Below are 22,206 nucleotides of genomic sequence, written 5' to 3'. Positions count from 1 at the left end.
CTCATTTTATTTTTGAAAAAAATTCACTGGTTAATCCTAGAACCTATGTTTGCCTTCTACCCCAATTTACGTAAAGGAAGGAATGAAAAGCAGGCCTTTGTAAGAGTATGTTAAGCAATAATAGAACATGTATCTGAGATCACTGCTTATACTTCTGTGCCTTTCTGGTACTTGCTTCTCACTGCCTTTTCTTCTTTGTTTTTACTTCTCAAGTTTACAGGAATAAATGATGCATTGTCATGGAAAAGCCATAAGAACTCTTATCAGTCTTTATATCCCTTTTGCTAGTGCCCCAGTTACTGTCAGTAATGGCCTGTATAAGCACACAAAGTCTGTATAAATTACATTATAAGGGAATCATCTACATAAGGGAAATATTGTATAAATTGTATGAACAGTTTCAGATTTATATATTTTGGTTTGTTTGCAAGCTTCAGTATTGTCTAGATTTCCGTATCCTCACCTCTGAGTTTTCCTGTTACTTAACACCCAATTTGAGGTTACTTCATACCTCAAATACATACACACTAAAAATAATATACATATGAGGTAAATTTGATTGTGATTGGCACTAAGGCAATAATCTAAGTTGTCTGCTACCTTCTTCATCACTCAGGACATATGCACACCCTTCCCCACATGCTAACACTCTTGTCATGTTGTTCTTGCAGTTTCCAGCTGTCAACCATCCTCAGTCATTGGAGAGAAGATACCTTGGCATTTTAAATAGCGTTTTACTTGATCTGATGAAGGTGGGACAAGTTGATGTTATTTGTATAAAATGTCTTTTTGTTTGTGGGTTCTCTTGTAAATCTACATGTGACCATTGCCTGCTTTTAATTTTTACAAATTAAATGCTTTGATGTATGGTGGTGAATAATAGGGTACTATGTCTGTTAAAAGGCATGGAATTTATTTGAAATTGCAGCCAGATCTGCTAGTGTGACATTCCATCTAGACAAGACCATGAAATACAGAAATTGCTTTCCTAAAATGGACAGAAAAACAACAATCGAAATATAATTTATTCAGCACTCAAGAAAAGTTCAGGCATAAGGTTTTCAAACAAATCTTTAAGTCAGTGTTGAAAGAAAACAGATTCGTGATGTGTAAGTCCCCCCATAAGGTGATTAATTACATCAGTGGCCCGAATTCTGTTCTCTTTCTAACTCGGCCTCTTCTCTGCCACATGGACTAGGTTCTTTCCATCCCCTTCTGCAGGGAGCAGGGCCTTGCTCTGCTCCATGGCTGAGTCTTCCACTGCAGGCTGGTGCCCTGTCCAAGCCTTCGTGCTCGGAGCTACTGAAAATGTTCTCAAAGTTTTTTTTCAAGCTTTTCTTACCCAATAGCCAGCCAGCCAGCCTCTTGAGTGACAACTATTTTTTCATATTTCTCCAGCTTTCATTGTGGCCAGCCAGTAGTAAGCAAGCACTGGTTGTTTGATAGTAGAACTTCAAAAAACACTTGTTAATGGATCAATTTTATTTTATGCCCATTCAGTCAACCATCAAAATCAGAGGAGGTTCCACTGTGCACTGAGCTTTAAAGGCATACTTAGCACAGTTGGAAATTGCTGAGTAGCACTCCCAGAACTTTGCTTTGCTTTAAACTATGTTAATCTGTGATCCAAGGAGCGCTGTGTAAATAGGTGTGGGGGTGGAGGTGGGGGAGGGAGGTGTGGCCTTTGGGAAAGGCCACAAAGCATAAACCCTTTCTTTAGACATTCACAACATTCATTAACCTATAAAGGTTTGCAGAAATCCCACAGTAAAGGAGCATTTCTGTCTCACCCAACATTTCCCAAACTTTATTGCTGAATACTTTTTTATTTTTAATAAAGCTCAACAGCACTAATGTTCTTCTGAACACAAATTGAGAGATGCTATTAACAAAAGTCCTCAAGGCTCTTTTGGGTTGATTAGACATAAATTATCTCTTAAATCAGTTAGGTTTTGTCAATATGTTCTTTCACTCAATCAATATTTATTTATCAGGTTCTTAATTATTTGGTAACTTTTAAAATGTAAATAGGGCAAAGTGGAAGAACTGAATTAAATGCAATTCCATGTTTTCTGCCTTTTGTCTTTTTTTAATTAAAAATAATTGAACGTTTTTGTTAAATCATTACCCAGTGTAATTGCCAAGCATCAGGGTGATACCTGGTAAAAGTCGGCACAGAAAGAAGTATAAAGATAACCCGAGTCTTTTGCATTTTTACCAGTTTGGAGGTTAAAACGGTCCAGTTCCTATTCTTTTAATGTATTTACCCTCAAAATTATTTAACATTAAATGGACATTTTTATCAAAAAGTAGGCTCAAAAGGTGCATCATTTATAAATGTACATCTCAGTTAATTTTCGTAATGTAAGCATATCTTTGTAACCCCACCTGGATTGAGGCTAGAGAAAGTCATTAACACCCCAGAAGGCCCTCATGACTCCTCCCAGATTTTCACCCCTTCTCTTAGTATTCCTGGCAACCACAGTTCTGACTTCTGTCACCAAAGATCAGTGTTGCCTTGTTATCATTGAGAGTTATAAAGAATTATTTTTTATCTTTTAGCTATTTTTGAAAATTAATTTAAAAATTCACACCATCTTACCCTTTCATGAAGAAACATATTCTCTATACCTTTCCCTAAAGCAGACTTGATCATTTTGTCCATATATAAATACATAATATGGCCATATTATCCTGCACCTGTTTATAAATATCAACCACTTTAGTGGGGATACAAGCCACCAGAATTAATTCAAGCCCCTAATAATTTGCAGAATAGCTATAATTTCAGTTAAAAATTGTTGTTTTCTCCTAAAGTACTGAATTTTGAAACTATGTACTGGGTAAGTTTCATCTTTTCCGCATAATGACTTCATCATTTCAAGTAATTTGAAAATTAACAGCTATATTTATAAATATAAAATAGTTCTCTGTGTGTGTGCGCATCAATTTCTACTGTTGATATTCTTAAAATAGCTCTTTAATGCTAGTAGATACTTGGCTTCTGAATGATACTTGGCTTCTAATTTAAAAAACTTCTCAGGAGGGGCCTCCCTGGTGCAACAAAGGGTTAAGTCTCAGCACTATGAAGCTATTGGCAGCCAGTGCAGCATGAGTTTGATCCCCAGCCAGGGAGCTAACCCACATGGGGCAGCAGACCTCTCCTGTCTCCCTGCTGCTCCCCTCAGCAGTGTATTTCTGCCAGTCTGTCTGTTCTGCTCCCTACTCTGTCTCTGGTGAATTCTCTCACCCCTCCCCCCCACCTCTGGCCTACACCCCAGCTCTTGTATGCATAAATAAAATAAATCTTTAAAAAAAAAAAACAAACTTCTCAGGAGCTGACTCCCCTTAGTTTCTAACTAGTTATTATAGAGTTGAAACCATTTTGCTGTCTACTGTTTTAATTACCAGTGAGGCCAAAATCATTTCACACATCTCCAGGTTTTATTTTGTAATAAGGAAGAAGAAAGAATGGAGATAATTTTAGAGTTGTGTCTGAGTCAACATGAATGTAAATCCACTTGCATGCGTATAAAGTAGCTTGGGTTAGTGGATCTTTTGACCTAGGGTGAATGTTTCAGCATATGATAAGATCAGAATTTAAATTTTCTCTAGTGCTAGGTTGAAGGCAGTTGTCTGAAACTGAAGTCTCAACAGTGGATCACAAAGAGATTAACTGTGGGCAAAACCAGTGCAAGTGAGCTAGAGATAGATTTGGGAATGCTGGAATTTTGGAATTCTACCCTCTTCCTTTATCGGAGAATGTCACTCAGAGAGCAAGTTTCAGTGTGCTCTATTGAGTGGTATTAGGTTATATAGGTTATATTTCTATATATATTTGCTAAATTTGTCAATAAAAAGAAATTCTAATAATGATTCATTTTTTTAAATCTTGTCCAATTACTAATAACGTAAATAATATTAGATGAAAACATTTTAGTTGTAAAAAACTAGTATGTATAGCATAAAAAGGTTAGTACCTTAATGACTAAAGAAAACTTACAGAAACATGAGGACAGATACACAAATAGAAAAAGAAAATATATAAGTAACCCATAATCATATAAAAACGTTCAACCTCACTACTAATCAAAATTGGGAACTGAAATAGCTCTGACAGACCATTTTTTTCAATATCTAATTTACTAGTACTCAAAAGAATGATAATGCCTGTTGATGAGAGAGCCCAGGAGCTGGTAGTCTCCTACAGTCACTGAGAGGAGTGTCATTTGAGACAACCTTCCTAGGGGGAAATAATTATTATCTTAGGGGAAAATAATCCTTTAAAGTTGGCATGGCCACTAGTTCTATCTCTAGTTTATCTGCTGAAAGGGATCACATGTGTACACGCATTTTAGGCACTCATCCCAGCATTAATTGTATATGATAGTGAAAAGTGGCAGTCATCTAAATATCCAGCAGGAGACTAGTGAAATAAATCATGGTATATATATCCACACTATAGACTTCTGTATAGTCAGTAAAAAAACAAAGTTATCTGTTGTAGCACTGCTCATAATAAAAGAAGGGAACAACCTTCATGTTTATCTTGCTAAAACAACCTAAATAACATCCATTGAGTTGAAGTTTTTTATTTTTAAGATTTAGTTTATGCATCCAAGAGCTGGGGTGTAGGCCAGAGGTGCAGGTGGAGGGGAGTGGGGGGGGTAAAGGATTCGCCAGAGAAGGAGTGGGGAGCAGAGCAGACAGACTGGCAGAAATACACTGCTGAGGGGAACAGCAGGGAGACAGGAGAGGTCTGCTGAGCCATGGTGGGTCAGCTCGCTGGCTGGGGATCGAACTCATGCTGCATGCAGTTGATAGCCTCATAGTGCTGAGACTTAACCCCTTGAGCCACTAGGGAGGCCCAGTTGAAGTTCCAGTGGAAAGAAAGCTAAGTTCAGACAGTTGTGTGTATGCTACTATTTGGATATAAAAGAGGCAGAGGATTACAGAGCATTTATGGAAGGATGCATAGGAAACTGCTGGTGGTCTGCCTCAGAGATGGGTCAGAAGAATGATGAAGAATGTCTATTCTTTCACGTTAATACACGTTTATTCAAAAACATATTTTAAGTGTTTAAATTATATGGTAAAAAATGTTTTTGATTAGCAACTGAAAAGTACAGCATATAAAACTTATGTGGATAATATGAGCCAGATATTATAATGTGATAATTCAAAAAAGGTCTGGAAGGTCATAATTTCACAGTGGTGAGATTATGGGGGATTTCAATGGCCCTTTTAAAAAGATGGTTTTGTACTATACTGTGTTTACGACATATTCTGTAGCACTTGTGCATTTCTTTATAAAGAAAAGTAAGATTTTTATTAAAATTTATATTTGTGATTGTAATATTCTTTCCAATCTTTATTTCCTAAGAATTTATTGAAGTTGGACCCAGCTGACAGATACTTGACAGAACAATGTTTGAATCACCCTACATTTCAAACCCAGAGACTTTTGGATCGCTCCCCTTCAAGGTCAGCAAAAAGAAAACCTTATCACGTGGAAAGCAGCACATTATCTAATAGGTAAATATTCCCTTTTAAGGAAATACAGATGCAGTGTTGGTCTTACAAGTAGGTGGAGGAGGTGGCTGTTTAAATGATGCAATTAGAGAAAAGAAGGAAAGCCCTCTATATTCAAAAATATCTTCCTTATGCTTATTACATGATTCAGAACCACAATTAAAGAGTTGTGTGGGTCTTAAAGACTTTAACAAGTATATTATGGAATCCTATGCATTCCTTGGGAAAGGTAACATGGGTTAGCTGCTAAGGGGTTTCTAGCCTCATGAACTAGTAAATTCGATGTGAAAGGCCCCGGGGTGATGTCTAAAGGAAGAAGGGTGGGTGAGAACAAGGGGAGAAGAGGATGCCATATCCAGGTGGGTGGGAACACACCTAGACAATCTTTGCTGCTGAACCAAATAGATCTGGCTCTGTAGAATGCTCTTGTGTTTTTGTTGCTCATTGTCTTTTAATCTCCGAGTTGAGAAATTGTTTTCTCCTAAGAACAAAGAAATAGTAATAGCAGCTTGATAGCTAGTGCTTTTAGAATATAGTTTTCAGCATCACATTTTAAAAAACCGATTTCCTGGGGCTTCCCAGGTGGCGCAGGGGTTAAAGTCAGCACTATCAAGCTATCCGCAGCCACTGCAGCATGAGATCAGTCCCCAACCATGGAGCTAACCCACATATGGCGCAGGTCTTGATAGGGTTGTGAATATATTATAGAAACAGTCCTACATGATTTGTCTAGGAATGATCTCAGTTCAGCTTGCATGTGTCTGGAAATGTTTTCCTGTCCACACTTGTCTGTGGTCCTTACTTCCTCCATGGAGGCCCTTCTTGTGGGAATACTAATTTTACAGACTGTGGCTCCCTTGGAACTTCCCAGTGCCATTGCAGAAATGTTCCCAGCACCATAACTCACTTGTTCACTGCCACTTGTTCACTCCCTGCCTCGTCCTGAGACCCACACGTGCACACTCAACATACCCGTCTCTGGTATCCACATCCTGTCTCTGTAGGACAGGCAGTGGATTCTTGCATACTCTCCCTGCCTGGGGCTGCTTCTGACTCCTCTTCTTCTGCCTAGGGCTTCTTCTACTCACTTGTGTGGGCCAGGATGATCCTTTGGCCTGCCCTGCACTGCCCCCTTGTCAATCATGCTTCACCAACCCTTCCCATAATTATATATTTTTGCACTTTGAGGTTTGCTTTGAAAAGTTATTTTACTAAAGAGATTAACCCTCTGTCTGTACTGCAGTCCTTTAAGAAGGGTTTATATATCAAATCCTCTTAAGTGGTTTGCATTTAACACAGACTTCTTATTGTTGTGTGTCAAAGGGATCTGTGGAATGTTTAAAGCACTTTTTATTGTTGCGCTTCGGTAGAGCTCCGATTTTAAGATACTGTGATGCCCTTTCTATGTCAGAATTATGTGCAGAGCTCAGTGACTTCAGCGTAATACTGAGATGGAAACTTTCAGAATAGTCTAAGTACAATGGACTCTTTGTACATTTATGGGGAACCTGACACTCGGGCACATGCTCCGCGTGAGAAATCGCACCTTGCTGAGCGGCAAGTGCGCTCCTGCCCACGTGCAGGCTGCGTTCCCGGGTGAGAGCAGTGTTTCCAAGAGTCTCGAGGGCTCTAGCAACTGTCTTCACTTTTCTGGTCCTCTTTGGAGTTTTGCACATTTGCCAGTGTCTGCCGGTGTTATCTCTGCTGTTACTCTCTCTAGGTCTGAGGAGTAAGGGGGAAAGGGGTTATGTGCACCCAGGGGAGACAGGCAGGAGGTGCTACCCTGGAGAGCTGTAACCTGGAGGGACACCGCTATGGAGAGTCAGATTCTGATGCTGGGAAAGGAACAGGGAAACATTTCCCAGCCCTGTGCGCTGCCAAAGCCACTGGGAGTTAGGCCAGTTAGACAGCTAGGGGGCCTGGGTATTGCAGTCTGCAGCCTCTGGCTCCTGAGGCCCAGGAGGGGGAGAAAGAGAATGAAATGAGACTGCCTGTCATCATTTGGGTTTTTGAAAGTTAGTGAGACTTTTTTTTTAAGATTTGTTTTTATTTACGTATACAAGAACTGGGGTGTAGGCCAGAAGTGTGGAAGGGGTGGGTAAGAAGACTTCACAAGAGACAGAGTGGGGAGCAGAACAAGCACACTGACTCAAATACTTCTGAGGGGAGCAGCAGGGAGACAGGAGAGGTCTGCTGCACCATGTGGGTTAACTCCCTGGCCAGGGATTGAACTCATGCCACATGGTTGGCAATAGCTTGATAGTGCTGAGACTTTAACCCCTGTGCCACCAGGGAGGCCCCTAAAGTCTCTAAGACTTTCATTTACCGAATTATATATTAACTAGGATTTAGGATTGTCCTTTATTGACCTGGGATAAACTCTTGTTGGCATGTTTTAACAGGAAACGAAATTTTTCTTGTAACTTCTTTCTAGTTACTTAGCTCATATTTAAGTGACCTTATTTAATGCTGCAATCCTTGTGACCCAACTGGGAGAGGCTAGTGGGAGCATTGAGGAGATGAGGTCTTCTGCCCCATTACAGGCTTGTGTGACCTCATATCCTTTAAATACTCTGAAAGGTAGGCGCAGAAGGAGGGTGCCTTTACATTTGATGCCTGAGCGTGTAGTCTCATAGCAAAAATGGGAGGGGGGGGTGCTCACAGAGTACCATCCTACAAAAAGAAATGAGCCTTTCCCTCCAAGTATGTGATGGGCAAGAAACTCCCAAATCAACCACCTTAAACAAGAGAAAATTTGCATTTTCTGCATGCACAGTAGTAAGCAGGGAAGATGGAAGTTATTTTCCATTTAAAAGCATTCTAATGTATCTCAAACTGCAATTTGGTCCTTTAAGTAGTTACTATAGAGTAAACCTCACTGTGAGGTCAGTTTTAGCTTTCAAATAGAGACAAGATTTTCCTCTGGACTTTCTGTATTTTAAACTAAGTAGGAAGTGAAGCTTTAAAGCCTCAAGACGACCTCAGTTAGTTTGGAATAATGAAGTGTGAAATGAAGAAGAGAATTAAGTTGTGTCTTTTGGAGAGGATGAACTCTTCAGGGCCCTGGTGCTCGAGAAGGTCTCAGGAGCGCCCATGTCGCCGCTTCTCTAGATCCTAAGCATGCTTATCACGCTTCCCAACAGACCTCACGGGGTGCTTCCCATGTCTTCTGGAAGTGTCATTTTCTTCCATGGAGTGCACTGATGCACTCCTTATTCTTTGACTATACAGGTTAAAGGCGAAGGAGACACTGATGTCTGTGTCTGTGCTGTATGCGTTTCTGAGAAAGGCTGTGAGTTTCACAAATAAAATAAAATTCAAGGAACATAGTAGCCTTCAAGTCTAAATGTTCCCTGCTGACATTCCAGCAGACAGAAGAAGTGTAATTCATCTATAGCTCCGCTCTCTGTCGCAGCTGTCCCATCTCAAGCGCTCTTGTGAGCACCAGCATAGCAGAAGCAGATTGCCCCAGATTATCAGTTAGGACCTATGTTGGCAGCAAGTCAGCTGAGCTGTTAAGGAATCTAGAATAACTTCATCAGGACCAGTGATTTGTTGATTTCTTGCCAAGTGGCTTGTTCTAAGGAACTTCCCTTCGTAATGATAGATTACTTGTTTAGCTGCTCATAGATATGATAGATTACTCAATGATAGATTACTTGTTTAGCTGTTTGAGATAGATAATGTTTTTAGCCTTTGAGGTATTTTAGCTATTTGTGCTTTTTTAACACGATACCTTAGGTGTGTCTGCTATTAAGGGAAACTGATAGACTTCTTTGTTTTTAACATAGAAACCAAGCCAGCAAAAGCGCTGCTCTGCAGTCTCACCACAGATCTAACAGCAAGGACATCCAGAACCTGAGTGTGGGTCTGCCCCGGGCTGATGAAGGTCTTCCTGCCAACGAAAGCTTCCTAAATGGAAATCTGGCTGGAGCTACTCTTAGTCCCATGCACAGCAAGTCCTACCAGGCAGGCAGCCAGCCTGGGTCTGCCAGCAAAGATCTTACCAACAACAACATACCGCACCTTCTCAGCCCAAAAGAAGCCAAGTCAAAGACAGAGTTCGATTTTAATATTGACCCAAAGCCTTCGGAAGGCCCGGGCACAAAGTACCTCAAGTCAAGCAGCAGATCTCAGCAGAACCGGCACTCATTTATGGAAAGCTCTCAGAGCAAAGCAGGGACGCTGCAGCCCAGTGAAAAGCAGAGTCGGCATAGCTATATCGACACCATTCCCCAGTCTTCTAGAAGTCCCTCCTACAGGACAAAGGCCAAAAGCCATGGGGCATTGAGTGACTCTAAGTCTGTGAGCAACCTTTCCGAAGCCAGGGCCCAAATCACAGAGTCCAATACCAGTAGGTACTTCCCGTCCAGCTGCTTGGATTTGAACTCTCCCACCAGCCCAACCCCTACCAGGCACAGTGACACGAGAACTTTGCTCAGCCCTTCGGGGAGAAATAACCGAAGCGAGGGCACCCTCGACTCACGCCGAACTGCGACCCGGCATTCGAAGACGATGGAGGAGTTGAAGCTGCCCGAGCATGTGGACAGCAGCCACTCCCACTCGCTGTCGGCGCCTCACGAATCCTTTTCTTATGGGTTGGGCTACACCAGCCCCTTCTCCTCCCAGCAGCGCCCACACAGGCATTCCATGTACGTGACCCGGGACAAAGTGAGAGCCAAAGGCTTGGATGGAAGCTTGAGCGTAGGGCAAGGGATGGCGGCCAGAGCCAACAGCCTGCAGCTCCTGTCACCGCAGGTACATTGGGATGTTGACTGTTGCTCACGTCTGGAGGTGGTGCGGGGTGTGGACGGGTCAGTCTATAAATGCTCCTGCTTCAGGAGGCCGCGCTTCCTTGGCGGGATGCGTTCAGGGAAGCAATACATAAAGGACTAATCTCTACTCAAAATTTCCTTAAATTATCTTAAGCCACTATTGAGTGCTCAAAAAGCTGGTTTTTAGAAATGTTTCCTACACGTTCCTTTCTGCCATATTTTGTTGAAAGAATCCTATTTTGACTTATTGCAGAATTCAGCAGCTATGTGGGTTAGTTTTTAGTTTTCTCAAAATTTAGTATGAATTCATGGGGATTTCCTCTAGTCTCGTCAAACCCTTTTTGCTAACAGCTTACTCAATAGCGTGATTAGATTGAAAAGTCTAAGACCTATCCAGAACTATAGGTAAGTTCAGCTATAGGCCAGGTTAAATGTCAATTTTCAGTCTTTTGGATTGGTTTTGAATCTCAGGGGAGTATTTTTAGTATAATAACTTCCTCCGTCTTTTTGATCTTCAAGTCACTAGAACTGACACTAACCTGTTTAAAAGAAGTAGTGTTTTTGCAACAGAACACATGTTTTTTTAATTTTATTTTTATGATATGAGACTCTCACCTGCATCAAAAAAATGAATGTGGAGAAATTCTATGTCAGAAGAAGAAAAGAGTTTTATGTAGGGAAAGTTCTTCCATTTCAGAGGATACAAAAATAGGTTCATCAGCGTGTGTCAGGACTCCAGAATATATGGATGGGGTCTGGAATAGTGGGCTTAGCAAGATGCGCACCAGAGAAGGGGAGATGTCACCCATGACAGTCAGCGGTGCCAAGCAGCCAGAGCTCAAGCCGGGCCGCCAGTTGGGGCCGCGTATCCTTTATACCTTGTCAGTGTGGGAAAGTGACGTAATTTCTCTGTGCCTCAGGTTCCCCATCTGAGGGATGCGAGGGTTAAACACTGTGGAGACAACACTGTGCCCGGTGCCTGGCACAGAGTAAGTGGCAAACAGTCTGAGTTACTGCTGCTTCTGTTGCAGCGCAGGCTGTTCTTCAGACATTAAACACCTTCTGCCTGTGGGGCATTCTCAGGCACTCCTGAGAGTCAGACTGGGTTCATCCCCTTGAGAAACTTCTCTTTGCTCAGGGAAGGTTAAATTTTACATGATAACAATGAAATAATTAAGAACCAAATTACTATGGAGCTGGCTATAATTAGGAGTTGAGAACAGGGAGAGTTCATTGTGAGCAGAACAGTCAGAAATGGCTTTGGGGCAACCAGAGGTCTTGCTCTGAGCTAAAATGCAAAGAGCCCTTTTGGATGACTCAAGAATTAAACTGTGTTCAGGCATTTACTGAGTGAGGCGCCATAATAGGCTTTAATGAGGTAGATGAAAAAGATGTAGTCCCCATCCTCTTGGAGTGTGTGGGCACACTTGCCCTTGTTAGAAGTGAGGGGTACAGGGGAGTGGCATAGTCCAGGCAGGGGTCTGGGGCAGGCCCCCAGAGGAGTCGTGGCTGAGCAGTGTCTTCTGGGGTGGCTGGGATTTAACTAGGAGAAGCAAAATAGGTGAGACATCGGGAGAGAGACTTGCAGGGAGGACAGAAAGGTATGGTGAGGACATGGAGGGTGTTAGAGACCTTGAGGAGCATGATGAACTTTGGAGATTTCGATTCATTCCATGTTGCCGCAGTGACAAATGCAGGATTCTGAGTGGCTTTTGCAGTAAGCTGAGCATGAGGGGAGGAGAGTGTTCTGGACTAAGTCAGTGCTTGCAGGACAATGAGGAGTGTCTTCAAGATTCCTCAGCAGTAGAAACAACGGGGTTTGTGAATTAAGGGCTGATTGCAGGAACAAGGAAGCCTTCCAGGTTTCTTTTTTAGGCGCTCCTTTTCAGAATGGAAGAGAGGACTTGGCAGGGAGCTAATGCGCCCTCGTTTCACAGATGAGGACGCTGTGGGCCAATGAAGTGGATGGGTTGCCCATGTTTACCAGCTACTTGAGGGTGGAGTTGGGGTCATGAGGCCATGTCCAGGCCGCTGGCCAGCGCTCTTTATACTGTATCATGCCGACATGTTGAGGGTGAAGTGGCCCTGGATGTGGGGCTGGATAGACAGCCTGGCGCCCAGCTGGGAGGAGGGCAGGCGAGAGACGCACTGACATAGGCCATAACTGAAGCCAGAGCCCCAGAGGAATCCCTACAGAGAGCAGAGTACCTCCAGGGCCTACAAAGCTCTCTGGAATCTGATGGCTCCCCAAAGACTTTAGGTGGAGGCCCAAAGCATTAAGTATAGTGTGAATAGAGAAGAAAAGCAGAATATTGTAGCTTGGGAAAAGGACAAATGGTCTGGCTCACAGAGTTCCAGAATAAAAGACTATGTGAACATGGTGGAAATGAGCTAATTATAGTCCATTACTGTGGGCTAAGCACAGACCTGACTGTTACTGAATGTTCAGTCCAGTTGGGGAGGTACAGTGCCAAGCCGCCAGACAGTACATGTTTCAAGGCCCAAGATACCAGACAGCTTGATAGGTAACTGCGGCTGTGAGTAAGCCGTGGCAATCACTCTCCTGCAAATGTCATGGCCACCTTCAAGAGCAAGGGGACTGGACTGGCACTGCCAGTTAAGAGTTTAGGTTAGATGTAAATCTTTTCTAAAATATTTTCTGGAGGCCATTGTAAACAGTACAGGTGATAAAATTCAAATGACATGTAGTCACAAAGTAAAAAGAAGGCTACTTTAGATGATTTCCTGCTCAAAATTCTTTTATAGTACATTTGGGAAGTGAGGGGGAAAAGAATCGTAATTTTCATTTTAAATAAAATGCTTTTGAGGCATCACATAAGGCTGGAGATGATCCCCTTTGTGTGTGTAATATACTGGTACGAAATGCAGCTAACTCATCCTAACGGCTTGGTAACTTGGTTCCTTAGCCCTTTTTTCCGAAAGTAGAAAATGCTTCTTTTCTTCTCAGTGAACACCGTAGTGGACTAAGGCTGCTCCTAGCTTATGACCCATCTCCGGAGATGAGCCCTGTTGCAATTCTGGTTGAGAAAGGAAATGAAATATAAGTGCTGGTATCCTAGAGAATATTGAGAACTTAAGTACATAAACTATAGTAATTAGGAAATTGTAAGACAAATTATTCGAAGGACTTACACTATTCTCTGACATATTCAAAGAGCATTTGTTTTCATCTAAGTCCGTCATGTAAGTTTTTCATGAAAAATAATTTTGAATCTGCATTGTTCTTTGTGGACCAGTCCGCCTCAAATCTTAGAGAAATTTTGGATGAACTAATAGAATCTCTATTTAGAGTGCGGCTCAGCGCCCTGACTATCTAGATACTAGGAATATCATTTTCTTTGTTTTTAATAATTAATTGAACTCTTTTCAGAGTCATTTATTCCCTGCTCACCTTACTTTAATGAGACTTTCACTTCCCATCTGTGTGACACTTGTTTGACTTGTGTCACATTCATCAGATGATTCATTCTTTACGGGACAATTTATGTCTTCGCCAGCTAACATTCTCTTTTATTTTATTTTTTTGTAACATAAGAAAATACTCAGTTTAATCATTACAGTCACGTAAGATGAGTAGCCGGCGTTGGGACACAGCCCATGGCGTGTGCGTGAAGCACCTACCCCGTAGCATTTTATATTTTAGCTGCTTATGGTTACCAGTTAGAGCAAATAAAGCCCGTGGTGATTTAGGTGATTTTCATCCCTAGGAACAGAACACTCTTATAAGTCCTTTTAAATTTGACTTTCAGCCTGGAGAACAGCTCCCGCCAGAGATGACTGTGGCCCGATCTTCCGTTAAAGAATCCTCCAGAGAAAGCACCTCTTCATTCCACACACGGCAGAAGTCCGAGGTCTGAATTCTCTGGACTTGTTACCTTTTACTCTAAAAAATTTCTGTTAAGACTAATCATTCAACATCCCTATAGAGTCTTTTAAAATTTATTCACACCCAATGTCCCAGAAATAATTTGAACTGTCTTATATAGTGAGTAATTGTCCTTATCCCATAATTCTGCGTTTTCTCTGACAAAGAACCTGCAGCCAACTGCGCATTAGGTTCAAAGGCAACATGGTCATCAGGCCAGTTTCCTTTTTACAAACATGTTTCCTGTCTCAGGGCGGAGCGTATCATGACCCCCACTCGGATGATGGCACCGCCCCCAAAGAAAACAGACACCTGTACAATGATCCTGTTCCAAGAAGAGTTGGCAGCTTCTATCGAGGTAAGCCGTCCCCTAGGCCTGCAAGTCTTGACCCACTAGGGTCCTCATCCTCCCCACCTCAGAACACCCCTAGTGCCCCTCCACCACACTTTGCTGCCCTGACTGCAGGCCAGTGTCAATCTGGCCAGCGCTGTCACCTCCCAACACTTAACCTGCCTCAAGTCCTGCCCCCTTCAGTTCTCTGAGTAACCTCCCAGCTGCTCACCCTGACTCCAAGATCACCATCAAAACTGTCCCTGGAATGGCCCTTCGGAAGCTGTATCCTCACCACACCATTCACTCATTTGATTAAGTCATAAAATATTTATCAGTGTTACCTGGATGCCTGGCACTTTCTAGCTTAGAATGCGTCAGTGAACAAGACATCTTGAAGGGCTTGGCCCTCATGGAGCTCGCATTCTAATAAGAAGAGAACAGCACTAATGTAATTAGATAGAGCGGGAAAAGTTAGTGAATGCTGCAGGGAAAAACTAAGAGAGCAAGGCAACCCACTGCCTCCAACACTGCCCCCCCCCCCCCCATCCATTCTCCCTCACCTACTGAGAGTCCTCTGGTGGCTTTCCATTGGCATCACCACAAAGTCTGAATTCCCAGAGACAGAAGTCCCCTCAGGCGCTCCCTGCCCTGGCCCTTGCCATCTCTCCAGCTGCTCCCTCTCCCCCCACTCTGCACCCTGCCTCTGGGACTGACACAGGCTGAGTCCTCTGACCTGAAACACACACCATCCGTCTGTGCCTGTCGCATCCCGTGCCCCCCCACCCCACCCCACCCCCACACACAGCTTGGATGGCTTGTACTTTCTTTCTGTTTTTCCCTCACAACTTCGAGACCCTTAAAGACATTGAGTTCTCTTCAGCTTTTTCTCTTTTGCCCTTATTGACTAACACATTGCCTGGCAGTTTTGTCAATATTTGTTGATCAAATGAAAGAAAATCTTCCTGTGTACTTGCACAGCCTTGAAGACAGACTTTGATGTTTAACAGATGACATAAAGTGAAAAGGGCTGTAGGGTTGTATGGATCGAGGAGACAGTGACAAAGTCATTTTTGGAAGAGTTATGTAGTAATAGAGTGGGAGCCCCAGGGTATCCCTAGTGGGGTGACCCACAGCAAGCTGCAGGACAGAAGGGAGGGAGGGAGAGACAAGGTCCTAAAGCCAGGAGATTCACCTTCTCAAAACCTTTAAGAGTCACCATGACTAACTTCAGCTGCCTATGCCTATATTGCCTGACTTCTAGCTCTTTCTGTTGATTTGGAAGGACAGCTGCAAAGAGCAGGAATTGGGGGTGGAAGAGAACATGAGCAACTGCTTGGTCATTTTAATTAGAAACTCAGACTAAAGAGATAACAAGTAGTATTCAGGACTAAATGTATATTGACTGACTGGGCTACTCTGTTCCCTGCCAGCCCCACATTTGAAAAAATAATAGGTGTTGAATATGCCTTTTAATGCAGTCATTTTTTTCTCTGATGCCTCAATTACTTTAGAATCTTATGGGACTAAAATTTTAATTCAGATTAAAGTTAATTAAAACAAAATAGTGTAGTATACATGAGCAAAAAAACCTTTTTTCCTATCACTGTAAGTTTCACTTCCAGAATGGACTGTATACATGTTATTTCTATAGCTGTCTGGAGAATACATTTTAATAATATAAAATGTTAATGATGTTTTAAGCTAATTGATTAATTAGTTCATCTTTAACCTTCGGGAATACAGTTTTATTTTGATTGCAAGTGAATTAAATTGGTTAATAACAGTGAAGTCCCTTATTTTTTGTCCTCATAATCCACTTCAGAGTTTGACAGAAATTTTTATTTGGAAAGTCCAGAATTAGATAAGATTTAACTACGTGAAACACCTAGAGACATCAGTCATTTCAATGATACTATTAAATCTAACTGGATAAAGATTTAGTGATGTCGCTGAAATAACAGATACTTCCAGAATACTTCCTGTTTCTAGTCCTGCTGGTCAAGCGTCAAGTGAAATGGTGTCATTTATCTTGATATAGAGCCTGTATATTCCTTTTGTGATGAAATTTGCAGTATAGTTTGATTTATGGACAAACTTTGAAACAGAAAAATGAAGGGTCCCCCCCCCCCGCCCCCAAATAAGGCACAAAAGTACTCGCATGCATTGTGTCTTGTCTTTCTGTTCATTCCTGGATTGGGAACTTAGAGAAAACTAGCATTTCACACTTCCAAATATCCTAGCATGTTCTCAATTTATCAGCTCACAGGGCAGTTTGTGTTTTGAATCCATATTTCCTGGTGTTACCTGACCCTTCCAAGTCAAGGGAGGGAAAACGTTCCCTCCATACGCCCATCAGAAAATGCAAAAACTATATGAAGAGTAGGTTAGGATTTTGATTTATTTGTTTTAGTTGTGTGTAAGAAAAGACAGTAGAATAACACGAGAACTGCTTTGACCAAGAGTTCATCTGCCCACAGCCATACCTAATCATCCCTGATCTTAGAAGCAAAGCAGGGTCAGGCCTGGGTAGTACTTGGATGGGAAGAGTACATTGTGATTTTTCTCTGTTCAGTGCCATCTCCCCGTCCAGACAATTCTTTCCATGAAAATAATGTGTCAACCAGAGTTTCTTCCCTACCATCAGAGAGCAGCTCTGGAACTAACCACCCAAAGAGACAAACAGCATTTGATCCATGGTGAGTATTTTGGTTTGTTTTTACTATTCTTTTATCTTGTTGTTGATATGAGATTTCAAAGAAATTCTAGATAAACTTTTTAGTATTATTTCTCCTGGTAGGCCTTTCAAGAGAGATTGATGAGGAAAATGTGATCTACCCTTTTTTTGGTAGTGTATTCAAGTTCAGCGCTGATAATAAATATCATGTAAAAGAAAAAAAAAATATATCCTGGGTCAATATCTCCTAAGTCTTCCTTTGCGTCCTGGTGGCATGAACCACATCTTTTGCTCTCTCCTCTTTGTTGCTATCGAATCATGTAGCAGACACATTACTTAGCTCTTCGTGTTCACCGTCTCCGTTCTCACAATCGGCTTCTGAAGGAGAGAGTGGCTCCCACTCTGCAGATGAGGAAACTGTGGCTCTGGAAAGGGAAGGTGCTTGCCTGGTGCTGGCCAGTCAGTAACAGGGAGGAGGGAGCCAGGATCGAGACCTCCAACGTGACAGTTTTGACTCAGAGTGAAAAGGTAGAAATAGGGGAAGAACTCTTCAATGATGTGCTAACTTTGCTTATCCTTTCATCTTTTTGTCATATTTAATACAAATTCAGGGCTGAGAATTAAAACATGTACCGATTCCCATTAGCAGATCTGTCCCGGGAGTATTTTTTTTTTTTAAATAGTAATGTACACTTTTTGTTCTCAACTGTCCAGAAAAATGGCTCACAATCTTGTTGTTAGGGGTGTTTCTGTGTACTTTGTAGACCATTACTAAGTTCTCCACCAAGAAATAAAATATGGTGCTTCACTGTAATGCCCTGAAGTGAGAATAAGCCCAGTCCATTAGATTCCATTGCTGGTGTTTGTTGCCAGAAGTAACAGAGGGACCTACGTCATCATCCTCCTGGCGCTACGTGGTTTCACAATTTGGACCCTGTTGGAAGGATAATATCAAAGTTTCAGTGTTACTGCACCCTACAGGGAAAATAACTTAAGGTTTTTGGAAAATATATGTTATTATTATTTCTTTTTTTGTTGATGTACCATGGCATTATATAGCATTGTATGTTTTCAGTGTGCATCAGAATCAACATGTGTACGTACTACATTACGTTCACTGCCAAAAGTGCAATTCTGTCCTTCCTATATTCATTTCTTCAACAATAGTAAAGATAATTTTTAAAGCTATAATTTCTTTTCTATAAGCACATTTTACATCCCATTGCCTTGTTTATCAGAATGAGTTTTAACATTAGTGACTAAAAGCTTAGACTCTGTAAATACATTATCTCCATTAATGTCAACTTCTGACCACCTGTCTAACTCCTCTGCCCCTTGGCCTCCTCCTCTGTAAAACAGGGCTAAGAGCAGCACCTCCCTCAGAGGGCTAATGTGATCACTCGATGAGGTAATACCTCAAAAGCACATGGAACCCTGCCTGGTCCCATTAGGCCTTGTAAACATTAGCAGCCTGGATAATGGCCTCGAATTCCATAAGACTCATCAGAGGAAACCCTCTACTTAACTTTGCTGATAAACTTTAGCGCATTCTTTTTATATATTTTGGATTTATATATTTTGGATTAGCGATTTACTGTTTCTATCTGTTGGGTAATCAGTTTGAGTAGAGCTTGTTTTATGCTCCAAAATATATAATAGATCTCCTCGTCATTAAACTTAGAGCACAAGTCTAGCTTCTTTTTTTTTTTTAAGATTTATTTATTTATGCATACAAGAACTGGGGTACAGGCCAGAGGTGTGGAGGGGTGAGAGGATTCACCAGAGACAGAGCGGGGAACAGAACAGGCAAATTGACTGAAATACACTGCTGAGGGGAGCAGCAGGTGAGTCAGGAGAGGTCTGCTGTGCCATGTGGGTAGCTCCTTGGCTGGGGATCGAACTCGTGCTGCAGTGGCTGCGGATAGCTTCATAGGCTGCGTCTTAACCCCTTGCTCCACCAGCGAGGCCCCGTGGTCCAGCTTCTTATAATTACCAACATGACAGTTTTCAGGTGTGGCTTGTGACATGAGAAAATGTCTAAATTGTGGGAATACAGAAGTACAGAAGGAATTGTTTTTCTTCCTGGTCATTGCATAATGAAGCAATGGTTGTTTAAAAGAACATCAGTTACAGGGCCTCCCCGGTGGCGCAGCGGTTGAGCGCTGGGTTGCGAAGCTGCCCGCGGCCTCTGCGGCACCAGTTCGATCCCCGGCTGCTCCCCGGCCACCGGAGGAGGGTCCCACATGGCGCGCAGACCTCTCCTGCCGCCCGCTGCTCCCCTCAGCAGTGTACTTCGTCATTCTGCCTGCTCTGCTCCCCGCTCTGGCTCTGGTGAATTCTCTCACCCTCCCGTGCTTCTGACTGTACCCAGTGCATGTATAAAGAAAACAAGCAAACAAACAAATAAATAAATAAAACATGCCTCTATTTAAAAAAAAAAAAAGTATATTAAAAAGAACATCAGTTACAGATTTAGTTCTATGACAATTAGATTGGTCAGACAAAAATTAAACCCAAATGTGGGGTAGGTAGGTAGTGTTAGCGATTTACTGTTTCTATCTGTTGGGTAATCAGTTTGAGTAGAGCTTGTTTAGGCCTGAATATGTATACAAACCTGAAAAGTTGTTTTAAAGAGAATTAGAAGCCATGTTGTGACATTGAATGTTAGCCAAGTCCTCATCAAGTTGTCCTTACTCTGATCCTGCAGTTGAGAGTTCCAGAATGACCAGCACTGCCGTGATGCTGCTGCTAGGATACCCCTTCAGCATCGCATCTAGCCCTTTCTAAGTCAGTAAACTTGCCTCATGATTTCTTTTTCTTGAATGAGACCTCTGGTTGCTTCCCTATACTGTATATATGTGAGAGAAGTGCACAAGTTGATAACTGTTAAAAAAAACACCAAAGGGCCTTACTGTGGTGACATATGAATTGCTGTTCCTCAGTGATCCCTTAGCTAAGGGCAGTCTGTTTCGCTTTAATAGTAGTACTTCACATTTCTTTTGAGAAGAGAGTATTTGTGGGATATACACACTTCCTGCAATGGAACAATCAAGCTACTATGTCATATTTTAAAGTGATAAACAGATACTGCAGTATAATATCCAGAGGGATTATTCTGACCATCTCAGACATCTAGAGTCCTGTAAAAACTGGAAGCTAAGCCAAAGTATCTTAAGAAAAATAGCCAATGCAGTTAGATTCATCATCGTTACTAATGGGAAAACTCCTCCACCCTCCCTCTGCACCTGTTTATTCTTTCATGCACAATTTGAGCATTTGGCACTGACGTCGTAGGGTGAGAATAATCCTGGGTCACAATACAGTGTGCAGAGGGAAAAAGATCCCAAATAACAGCTGTGTGAGAAGAGGGATGTTTTTGCCTTTTCCAGGGGCCCCAGTAGGAAAATCATTTCTAGCCCTTGTGGTTTCATACATATTATACTAGATATTCAAGGAGAATATATATTTATAAAATGGGCTGCTTTTACTTGGCTTAAAAAGACAACGTGTATAAATACATTTAGAAAGACTGCTGTCAAAATTGGGTTAAAAATTGATGCTTAAACAGTAAACCAAATTAATTAGGAGTCCCTGTAGTTAAGATCAGTGAAGAATGGCTGTCACTCACTTGCACAATTGTAGGCTTTTTCTTCTTGTAAAATTATGAATCTTTGGCATCCATTAGTGCTACTACCATAACTCACAGAATTATTCACTGATTTTCTCTGCTCAGACATCAGCGGACCCACCCTAGTCACACTGCAGTGAGGGGGGAGGAGGTGGCACGAGAGTGTCAGTAACACCCCTCTCTTCAACTCATCTTCACATTGCCCCCAGAGGTGTCCCTGAAGCCCCTCAAGTCTACTCTCAAGTCTGTCAAATCTGTGGGTCCCCCACCTTAAATCTGTGAGCCACGAGGGGTCACACTCCTTGTTTTCTTTTTCTGTCTCCCACACCTGACGTGGGGCCTGGCACATACGTGGTTCTCCATCAGTGCTGGGTGGCTTTGATTCTGTCTATTTTACTTTCTTCCTTTTTCAGGTAAGTCTTGCAATTTTTCCTCATGACCGCTTGTGGAATCAGCTGTGTTGGAGTCGGATGGCAGTACAGGAAGGAGAGTGTTTGCCCCCTACATATCCCTCCCCCGTGCTACTTGTCCCTCCCCTCAGGGTGGAGGAGGACCAGGGAAGTCCGCCAGGCTCCTGTCCCACTTGCCCTTCTGTTTTGCTGCTCCTCCTGGACCCACCTATTGACTGTACCGGGCGGAATGGCAGGGTCCAGAATCACAAATGAGACCAGTTACAGGACACACTCTTGCTCGTTTAGCGCTATTAATACTAGTTGTGACTGCTCAGTGCAGCTTTCAGATGTCTCAGAATCTCCCTCCTTGGTCTTCCTCCCTTCTGCTTCTCTGCTGCTTCTGTGTACACTTCCCTGTAGCTGCCCTCCCCGCCTCTGTTCTCCCTCGCCCCCTCGCTCTCCGGTTTGTGCTCTTCTCTCTGACTTCCTCCTGTTTCCTTTGTCACACACGCACTCTCACGCTTCACTCCTAACTCGCATCCTCTAGTTCAAGGGCAATTTAGTTCCTCTTTTGTTTTGGTGTCTTTGATCTTTCCCTGCCTGGACCTATGCTCCACTGCCTCTACTCAGCTTCAGTTTGAAGATGTTTTCTTCATCAAACCCTCTTCTCCGGGCTCTGATTTAGCCAGTGCCTCTGAAAAGACCGTGCGGAGGGTATTTGATTCATCTTCCTGTATTTGGGGACACAAATAACTGCAAATACTGGGCTTTTCATCCTGCTTCTCTTTCCTTGCCCCCCCCCACACATCCTTTCACTTTCATCTTCCCAAACCCCAGATCCTCCTCCCCAGAAGTCTAGTCTTAGCCTTCCTTCCCGTCCCCTCACAAGAGCAGTAGCTAACACCCCTCCCCATCTTGAGGTTGCACTTGTGCTGAACATGCCCCCCTGAAGATTTCCTAAGGTGGTAGAAAGCACTTTTCCTAC

At 42.5% G+C, this 22,206-nt stretch overlaps 1 protein-coding gene across 1 annotated transcript in view; it reads left to right on the top strand.

The window, feature by feature from the left end:
* The window catches only part of CDKL5 (cyclin dependent kinase like 5), a 145,061-nt gene that overhangs the window by 110,000 nt on the left and 12,855 nt on the right, over positions 1–22,206 (top strand). The window contains exons 10-15 of the mRNA XM_054695903.1: positions 672–752; positions 5,384–5,535; positions 9,324–10,290; positions 14,078–14,179; positions 14,446–14,551; positions 17,100–17,223. Of these exons, the coding sequence (XP_054551878.1) occupies positions 672–752; positions 5,384–5,535; positions 9,324–10,290; positions 14,078–14,179; positions 14,446–14,551; positions 17,100–17,223 (1,532 nt within the window). The remainder of the gene's footprint in view (positions 1–671; positions 753–5,383; positions 5,536–9,323; positions 10,291–14,077; positions 14,180–14,445; positions 14,552–17,099; positions 17,224–22,206) is intronic.

Source organism: Talpa occidentalis, unplaced genomic scaffold, assembly GCF_014898055.3.
Source record: "Talpa occidentalis isolate TD23 unplaced genomic scaffold, MPIMG_talOcc4v2.1 talOcc4.15, whole genome shotgun sequence".
NCBI lineage: Eukaryota > Metazoa > Chordata > Mammalia > Eulipotyphla > Talpidae > Talpa > Talpa occidentalis.
The sequence above is the reverse complement of the archived record's forward strand: the minus strand, read 5'-3'. Positions and strand labels throughout refer to the sequence as shown.